The sequence below is a fragment of the Arachis hypogaea genome, chromosome 6, assembly GCF_003086295.3.
Source record: "Arachis hypogaea cultivar Tifrunner chromosome 6, arahy.Tifrunner.gnm2.J5K5, whole genome shotgun sequence".
NCBI classification, from domain to species: domain Eukaryota; kingdom Viridiplantae; phylum Streptophyta; class Magnoliopsida; order Fabales; family Fabaceae; genus Arachis; species Arachis hypogaea.
Window position 1 is genome coordinate 42,543,300 of NC_092041.1, and position 9,617 is coordinate 42,552,916.

A 9,617-nucleotide genomic window follows, 5' to 3' on the forward strand; every position below is an offset into this window, starting at 1 on the left:
TATATATATATATATATATATATATATATATATATATATATATATATATATATATTACAAAAGTGACTAGTCATAGCCTGTGGAGTTTAGGCCAGCTAGCTCAAACAGAAAATAACAGAATTTTGATGTTTATAATAGTTAACATCCGATCTCTCAAAGTTTTCAAAATACAAGCCTCTAAGGCAACAAAATATATAAAAGGGAAAGACTAGAAAAATAAATTAAAACAAGAAGCTGAATCATCCTCTGCTTTGTCGCCATATACAAACTCACCGAGTTAGGTTACAACCTGCATCGGAAAAACAACCACAACATATGGTATGAGAATCGGAGGTTCTCAGTATCGTAACAGTGCCTAATAGATAAGATAAAAAGTTCTAGGAAGCCAAAGGCAATCCTAGAACTTCATATTGATACACACATTCAAGGTTAACAAAATATATAACACTACAACAAATATGGCCTTTAGCAACGCCAAATTTTACAACGCCGTAAAACTGTTCTCTTAGATAGGTTTAGACAACGGTTTTTTAAAGTGTTACTGTTGAATTTAATTTTTCATCAATTTATAGCAACAAATTAAAACCGTTATCTTTGACTATTTTAAAGAACGGTTTTATAACCGTTACCATGATTCGTTTTTAAGCAACGATTTTTTTATTGTTGTTTAAATAATTGTACAAAAAAATGCATAAAAATCGTTGCCGAAATGCTACACTTTAAAACTGTTCTATTAGATGGTCTTAGACAACAGTTTTTACAATGTTGCTGTTGAAATTCAATTTTTCATTACGTTATAGCAACAAAATAAAACCGTTCTCTTTGACTATTTTAAAGAACACTTTTATAACCATTACAACAATGGTTTATCAAACAATAATTTTCAAGGAGTACTACTAGGGAGCCAATAGTCTAAGTGTATAATGTGTATAATGGGCTAAATCTTTGGCCCAATATGAATAAAATGAACATCACCCATACTATCCAGAATAACCGTCCGGGTACCAGGGATAATAAATATCTTATGTCATGAAACCACTCATCCCTCGGATCTAGAGCTCTGATACCATGTCGTGAAACCACTCAGCCCAAAAGCTTAAGCTGATAGGAAAATATAACACTAATGGTTATATCTCTAATACTGAATCGAACATTCCTAAACCCCATTGTTCAAATATTCCATGAGCTCCCTATACTTCCTCATTTTCTAATATTATTTAAATAATTATACAAATTAAAAGACACATATAAAAATAATTATAAATAATCATACAAATTTAAATAATTTTTTCTATAAATACTAAACTTATAAAATACTAAAAAACTATTGTTATAAATATATAACAAATATTATTTTTAGAAAAAATAAAATTAAAATAAATTTATAATAAATATTATATATTTTTAAAAATCTAAATATGAATAAATTATGATTTTATCTTATTAAGTTTAAAATTTATAATTTTAAAAATTATTCTATTAGAAAATAATTAAAGAGATTCGGAGATAAATTCATTTTGAATAAATTAATACTCTTAAGTAATTTTATTATAATGGAATATTTTGTATAATTTTAGTAATTGAAAATAAAAAATAAATTAATACTCTTAAGTAATTTTATTATAATGAAATATTTTGTATAATTTTAATAATTGAAAATAAGAAATAATTGTACAATTTAATTTAAGTAACTTTTATTATGAAAAAGTGATGACTTATTATTAATTTGAACTTCTTATTTATAAACTAATCTATTAAGAGTAATTAAATTAGTTTTATTAATATTTGGAGTTAATTTAATTAATATTCTTGTATAATTTTTATAATTGGTTATTTCATATAATTTAAAATTAAAGTTCTAGTGACGGAAACTGATAAAAAATTATATCATTTAATTTAAATAATTAATATTTTTTGGCTAAAAATTGTATTTTATAAAATATCATTAATATTAAATTATAAATAATTATTTTAACTCATTGATAAATTAATGAATAAAATTTTATACATTTTAAAAATAATCTTTACAGTATTAAATTTAAATTCTATATTATTATTATATCTTAAATATTTTTTAAAATTATTATATTACTAATATATATTTTACTCTAATTCTAGAATTATCAAATAAAACCCCAATTTCACAAAATTCCTAACCTTGTTATCTTAAATCCCTAGACACACATACATAAAAAGAAATAGAAGGAAAAGGGAAAAGAAAGAAAGGGAAAAGAGAGAAGAAGGGGAATCGGGAACGAAAAAGGGAAGGAAAGGGAGAAGAGCACGCTGTCACTGCACCTTGCCCGCCTGCTGCTGCCATTCCGTGGAGCCGCCGCCATCGTTGCGTGAACCGGAGGGTGTGGAGATGGAGAAGAGTGCGCGCGAGAGAGAAGTAGCCACCGTCGTCGAGGACTCGATCACCGCCGCTGAAGGTCCTGACCGTCGACCTCGTCGTCGCCGTTGCACCTCCTATCACTGCCGCCACTGAAGAGCTCGAAGAGAGAGAAAGGGTTCGCGCTTAGAGAGAAACACGATGAGGGAGGAGGAGGTTACCTCTATTGCTACCAAGCCGTCGCTGGAGGGGTTGGGATCGCCGTCGCTGTTGAGCTGTGCGTCGCCGTTGGTGTCTGGATCGCCACTCTGTTTCTGCTGTAACTCGCCACTGTCCTGGTGAGCTTTACCCTGTTTCTGATTTCTCTTTGCTCGTCTAAGTCATCCCGTTGTTGCTGTGAGGGTTATTGTTAAAGTGTTTATGTTAACTGAAGCTGTTGCTGCGAGTTACTTTGATGTCGCCTAATATTGATTTTAATGTTGATTTGGTATAATGTTGTTTTGATGTTGATTTGGTAACTGGTAATTTGGAAATGCTGTTGTGATTTAATTTTGATTTTAATATTGATTTAGTATGTAACTGGTTCTCTGGCAATCCTGATTTGAATTTGTTTCAATTTTAATATTAATTTACTATAATACTGTTATGATTTTGATTTGGTAAATAGATCTCTGAAAGAACTTATAAGTGGTATCGAATTAACCATGAAAACTTTGTAGCCATCAGACATGGATGTACGTATAGATCTTTGAATTAAAGCTTACTTGTGTATATAAGGTAAGATTGGGCTTTCTCAACCCAAGTGCTACATATAGGATTGCCCTAACTTTAATACTTTCTAGCATTTGTGTAGTTTCGATTAAATTATCAAAGTTTGGTATTTGCTTTACTCTTATTGCTTTCTTGTATTCTTGATTATTTTGTAAAGATTCTTGAAATGGACACCTATAGATACCACAGGCACTCTATGTCTGATCCTAGCAGCACATACCGTACATGTGACGAGATTTCCAATGTGAGACAGGTTTGTCACACTACTAAGCAAAGCATATAATGTGATGTTATTTTAATATCATGGAGTTCTTTCACAAATTTTTCTCTTGGTTAATATGATTATAGGAGCGTGATCTAATTGAGAGAGTGAGGAAGCTATTATTGGCTCATGGCATTGCTTCTGAGAAGGAGATGAAGGTAATCAAAAGAAACTAGACTTCTTACTTTGTTCTTCCGATGTGAAGTGCGATAATTTTAAGGCTTGGTTATGTATAATACTATGACTTCCATATTGATGACATCTTTGCCAAATTTACCATACCTTTTTTTTTATTTCTTTGAAGATAGTTCATGGATTAAACTTTTCTTTATTATGATGTAAGGTATCAGACTTGATTTAAAGAATTATGGGCTACGTTATATTTTTTGTGGCTTCCAATTCGTGTTTACCATACTTTGGAGTTTGTAAATGGATTCGAGTCCTCTCATAGGGTATAAGATCTTATTATAGTAAGTACTGTTAAATTGAGTTATATTTGCCTATAACTATTTTTGCTATGTGTAGAAGGTGCCTATTTTGTGAATTACTAGTAGTATTCATTAGTTTCTTTCAAGTTTCCAATTCAATTGGAGTTTAAGAAGATTTGTAGTTGGAACATGCAAGTATATATTTTGATGTTTTAGGGGTCAGATAAAACATTTTATTTTAAGTACTATGCTGAATATATTCAATTGATCTTCTTCTTTTAGGACATTGAGAAACAAGTCAGAAAAGACGTCGATGATGCCATCGCTAAAGCAAAGGTAAAGAACAAAAAATATATATTTCAATCAGCCATACCTTGTGATCGCCGTACATGATTAACAATCTTACTTTTCATGTTCATTTTCTGTAATCTGTAATGCCCAATGCCGACCCATCTGAACTTTTTACCAATGTATATGTTAAGGGTTTAGGAGTTGAGGTATTAATTTATTCCAAATTCATTACTAGTTTCATCGAGTATAAGAAAATGACAAATTGAGATTTTGCCTTTTACTTTTAAAATTGTTAGATACAAATTGTTAGTTTCATGATTGGTTGAGATGTTATCTTTTGAACATTAGCAGTTGACTTCTAGAAATCCTTTAGAAGTAATAAGCTATTGATTGGAAAAATTACTTATCGTTAGTCTAAAACATATGTCCGTGTCTTTAAGGTAGTGTTTGGTGGAGAGACAGATACTGAAAGACTGAGACTGAGAGACAGAGACTAAGAGACAGAGACTGAAATAAGTTTTAGTATTCTGTTTAGTGTCAAGTGAGAGACAAAAATTGAAACAAGAATAAAACTCTAATTTAATTTGCATAAAGGATAAAATTGGAATTAATTAATTAAAATGAGAGTATTTTAGGTATAAAATATTATTAAAATTTCAGTCTCTGTTTTTAAAAATATCAGTCCCCTGTGTCCCTACATTTTGGAAGCACTAAAATACTAAAATTTTGGGGACAGAGACAGAAATTTTAATACCAGTCTCTGAGCCAACAAATTTTAATTATATATATGATTGTCCTCTCTCTCTCCCAAACAATTTTAGTAAACATTATTAGTATTAAAGATGTGTAGTTTTATATTTGATTTATTATTTTTTGTTTTGTTTACAGGAAAACCATGTTGGAGGGCAAATCAAACTTAAGGTCAAAATTTTAAGAGCAAATTTTAGAGAAGATGAACTTGTGGACATGATGATAAACTTATTTGCTACTTATCTATTTCAACTCTTTTTTGTTATTGTATTTTTTGTAAAATTAGATGATATAGTTCGAGGTTGTCATGACTTAGGCTATAGTATTATGGTACTTTGAAAAATGATGATGATATAAGTACAAATAGTTATGACGTAGATTAGTATTATGTTATTTTGCAATGATGATCTAATGTGATTGTAGATTTTACAACAATTTTTATAAATCAAATTTGATGGAAAATATTCAATTAATTTTTTTTGTAATTTGATTCAAATAGTTTAGGTTATTTATTGGTAATGAATTAAAAAAAAGTTGGAACTAATTTCATTCATGAGAAAATAATTGTAAATAAAGAATTATATATTACAAAAAATCGTTGTCAAAAATTACAAAAGACAATGGTGTTAAAATTGTTGTCTTAGACGACTATAAAATGGCAATGGTATTAAAACCGTTGCCAAAAAATGACACCAACGGTAATGCTTTAAAACCGTTGGCTTTGTGAATAATAAAAGGGATAAGTACTTTTTTCGTCCCCAAAGTCTCGGGTCGAAATCAAAATCGTCCCCGATCTTTTTTTTATTAAAATCATCCTTAACGTTTAAAAACGCTTTAAAATCATCCTTTCCCGAATTTTTGGACCAAAATACCCTCATCATCATCATTTTTCTACCACCACCACCACCCTCCCACACTGTAACCCCCCACCCCTCACCCCACTCCCTCTCCACTGTAACCCCTCCTCCCACTCCTCACCGGTCTACCCTTCCCCCTCCTCCTCCCCTCCCCTCGCCCACCCCACCCCTCCCCAACCCCGGTCTCCCCTCCCCTCCTCCTCCCCTCCCCTCCCTTCCCTCCTCCCCTTCCCGCCTCCCCCACCCTTGCCCCCACCCCCACCCCATCCCCGGTCTCCCCTTCCCCCTCCTCCTCCACTTCCCGCCCTCCCCTCCCCTCCCTCCCCCACCCTACCCCCACCCCTACCCCCAGTCTCCCCTCCCCGTCTCCCCTTCCCTCCTCCCCTTTTCCGTCTCCCCTTCCCTCCTACTGTAACCCCCTCCCACCCCCTCATCCCTCACCCTACTCCCTCTCACTATAACCCCCTCCCACCCCTCACCCCCTTACCCCTCACCCCACTCCCTCACAGTAACCCCCAACCCCCTTCCTCATACCCTCTCTTCATGGTCATCATCATCATCATCATCAGATTTCATCAGCAACAACAACAAATTTTATCAAAAATTCAGAAATTCAAATTTCAGCAACAACAAATTTCATCAACAACAACAAATTTCATCAAAAATTCAGTTCATAGAAGAAGAAGAAAAAGAATAAGAAGAAGCAGAAGGCAGAAAGCAAAAGCAGGGGCAGCGGCAGGCTGGACGCGGGGCGGCGCGGGCTGGACGCTGGGCGGCGGCGGCTTGGACGCGGGGCGGCTGCGGGCTGGACGCGGGGCGGCGACGGGCTGGACGCAGGGCAGTGGCGGGCCGGACGCGGGGCGGCGGCGGGTTGGGGGTGATGGAGAGAGAGACGAAGAAATTGGGGGGGAGGAGAGAGACGAAGAAATTGGGGTGGGGTGTTTTTTTTTTAATATTATTTTTAATTTTTATTAATAGTTAAGGGTATTTTGGTCCAAAAATTCGGAAAAGGATGATTTTAAATCGTTTTTAAACGTTGAGGATGATTTTAATAACAAAAAAAGGTCAGGGACGATTTTGATTTTGACCCCAGACCTTGGGGACGAAAAAAGTACTTATCCCATAATAAAACTACAAAAGTTTAAAACCGTTGCCTATCTAGTTACGGTATTAAACTGTTGGATCATTAATAAGAACGGTTCTAAAGCATTGCTTATCGAGTAACGGATTGAAACCGTTGTTTAAAATTTTTGGTCAAAACTGTTGTCTATGCTAGTAACTGTGGCAACGATTTTTTTGTTACCGTTGCCTTAGGTAAAAAACTGTTGCCTATGACCATTGAAAACGGCCGCATATACCACAGGTCAAAAACTGTTGCCAAAGCATTGCCTAAAGTTTTAGGAATGGTTTTTTTATCTATGGCAATGGTTTTTGACCGTTGTAAAAACCCTTGTTTGTTGTAGTGAAATAAAACAATAAACAATGTAATCTAAATTAAGGGATTTCTACTCTAATGGTCACCGCTATCCCACAGCTTTTGCCAACCTACCCTCCGTGCAATCCCATCGCCACCGCCTACCAATCCTCCTCAATGTCAGTAAAACACATTTAATGCAAACAAGTAATATACATATATAGCAGGTAAATCAACTAGCAATTAGGCATATTATTCAATTAGACATAACTCAAGTAATCAAAGCAAGCCAGCATGTAGAAGATGTATATGATGAATGCCTATCCTATTTTGGCTCGTGATATCACTTGTCAGTTCAAAGTTTCCAATCCGACACATCCTTTTGGATGTCGCCTTTCTGCCACGTTCTTGGTATATAGTGCCTGACTCACTATGTGCGGTCCTTCGATATAGTGCCCATCTCACTTTAATGTGCAATCCTGGGATATAGTACCCGATTCACTCTCTCCATCCTGGGATATAGTGTCCGGCTCACTCATATGCGCTTTATGGGATATAGTACCCGACTCACTCTTATGGCAAGAAAGGTTATGTGATGGAATACCCCCCATAGTCTCTACGCCAGCGCCGCTACCTCAACAAGTAGGATTAAGCCACCATCCTTGCCAGGCACATAGTGACTTACCAAATCATTACATATCATACTCATTATTAAGTGAAAACTGCTCATATTCAACCATTTTATCAACCTCGACCTTTCGTAATTCTTATGAACTTTCACCTTCTCAACTCCTCATGATCATTCCTATTTGTCAAGTTCCTTCAAGTTCACTAACCATTTCAATAAAGTATTGCTCAACCTTATTCATGTCTCAATTTCTCATAAATGGAATACTCCACAACTCAATTTTCACTAATTTCAACTACAAGCCTTCCAAAACCCGAGTCACCGACTCTAAACTAATAACAAATAACCTTTTTAATTCACCTAAAACCCTCTCACTCATCCCCAAGCATAATCATTAACTAATAGATCTCAAATAATGATTAGAGAGGTTTAGAAGGCTAGAGGATGGCTTAAAACACAAAAATAACATTTTTCAACAAAACAGGGTCATGTGTACTGATGAGAGGCCAAATGTCGGTCTAGAATTTTCATTCAAAAATAATCTCGTTGAAATATAGATCTAAACCAATAAACAACCCTCAATCAATGTTTAATTTTGGTTGTTCACAAGTTCAACCCAATAAAAATAACTGAGAGTATTGCTCGCAGGTCGTTCTCCCAAGGAATTACAATCGAGTGCTCAATTATTCGTTATGAGATCAAGGGGTGGGTTGATGGTAAGAAGACTAGAAATTAAGTTGCAAGAAAGGAAAGCAAACAACTAAATATAACAATTACTAAAGAGGCATTCATGGCAAGAATTGAGAATCAAAGTTTTCTATCCTAGCCATTAATCATAACACAATAATTATCAAGAGATAATCTTATTTCGTTATCTCCAACATCGGGAGAAAAATCAAATAAGACTAGTTAATCTCAATCCATAAGTCTTAATCGACTTACTAATTAAATTAGCAAAAGATTAGTGTCAATGGAAACAATATTAATTAACAACTCTAGATCACCAACATAAGTTGGGAATTAATGACTCAAGAGCACCTAATTTCTCTTTTCAAGCCAAGAATGCACAAAATCTACTCTAAAACTAAGCCAAGCATTTTATCAAACACTTGGTGTGCATAAAAAGAAAAGAATATTAAATTGCAAAAATAATAAAATGTACTACTACCAATTGCAAATGCAAGAAAATAACAACAATAACTCAAACAAACATCAAAGAAACATAAAACATCAAATTGCATCAAATGAAATTAAAAGTAACAAGAAATTTCATAAACTAAAAAGTGGCATAAAAGAGAAATTAACAAAGGAAACTAAGAGACTAGACAATAGAACATGAAAATGTAAATCAAACTACACTAAAACAAGAATTAAAGAGAGAAATTAAAGGGAAATTAAACTAAGAACCCTAAATTCTAGAGAGAAGAGGGAGCTTCTCTCTTTAGAAAACTACCCTAAGACATGTTTCTAACCTAATCTAATTGCTCCCCCATTCATCTTTCTTGAATTTAGCTACTAATAGCTTCAGAAATGAGTTGAATTGGGATCTAGCAAGTTTAGAAATCGCCTCCAACGTGTTCCTTTAATGAGGTCACGTGACAAGTGTCACGCGTACGCGTGGGTGGCCTGGTCAATTTCCTTCCTCACGGGCATGAGGCATGCGTACGCGTGGGCATGATTTCCACCAAATCCTCATTTCTCCATGAATTCTTTATTTTACATGCGTTTTCTTCACTTCTTCAGTCCAATCTTTTCCTTCTAAGCCTAAAATCACTAAACAAATACATCAAGGCATCAAATAGAATTAAAGAGAATTAAATTTAGCAAATTAAGGGCCTAAAAAGCATGTTTTCACTCTTAAGCACAATTTAGGAGAAATTCACA

The 9,617-nt window shown here is 34.4% G+C and overlaps 1 protein-coding gene across 4 annotated transcripts; it reads left to right on the top strand.

Annotated features, from left to right (window-relative positions):
• The first annotated feature begins 2,125 nt into the window (after positions 1-2,125).
• Positions 2,126-5,307, top strand: LOC112696565 (pyruvate dehydrogenase E1 component subunit alpha, mitochondrial). 4 transcript variants are annotated; one of them, XM_025749376.3, is made up of 5 exons: positions 2,126-2,670; positions 3,261-3,356; positions 3,452-3,523; positions 4,076-4,129; positions 4,973-5,307. In XM_025749376.3, exons 2-5 carry the CDS (start codon positions 3,270-3,272, stop codon positions 5,171-5,173), a joined length of 414 nt encoding a protein of 137 aa, XP_025605161.1. In that variant the 5' UTR covers positions 2,126-2,670; positions 3,261-3,269; the 3' UTR covers positions 5,174-5,307. The 4 variants fall into 4 exon arrangements, with proteins under 4 accessions (XP_025605161.1, XP_025605163.1, XP_072053071.1 ...); XM_025749378.3 differs by having other exon boundaries at positions 2,158-2,670; positions 3,284-3,356; XM_072196970.1 differs by having other exon boundaries at positions 2,161-2,670; positions 3,284-3,347.
• Positions 5,308-9,617: the final 4,310 nt, after the last annotated feature.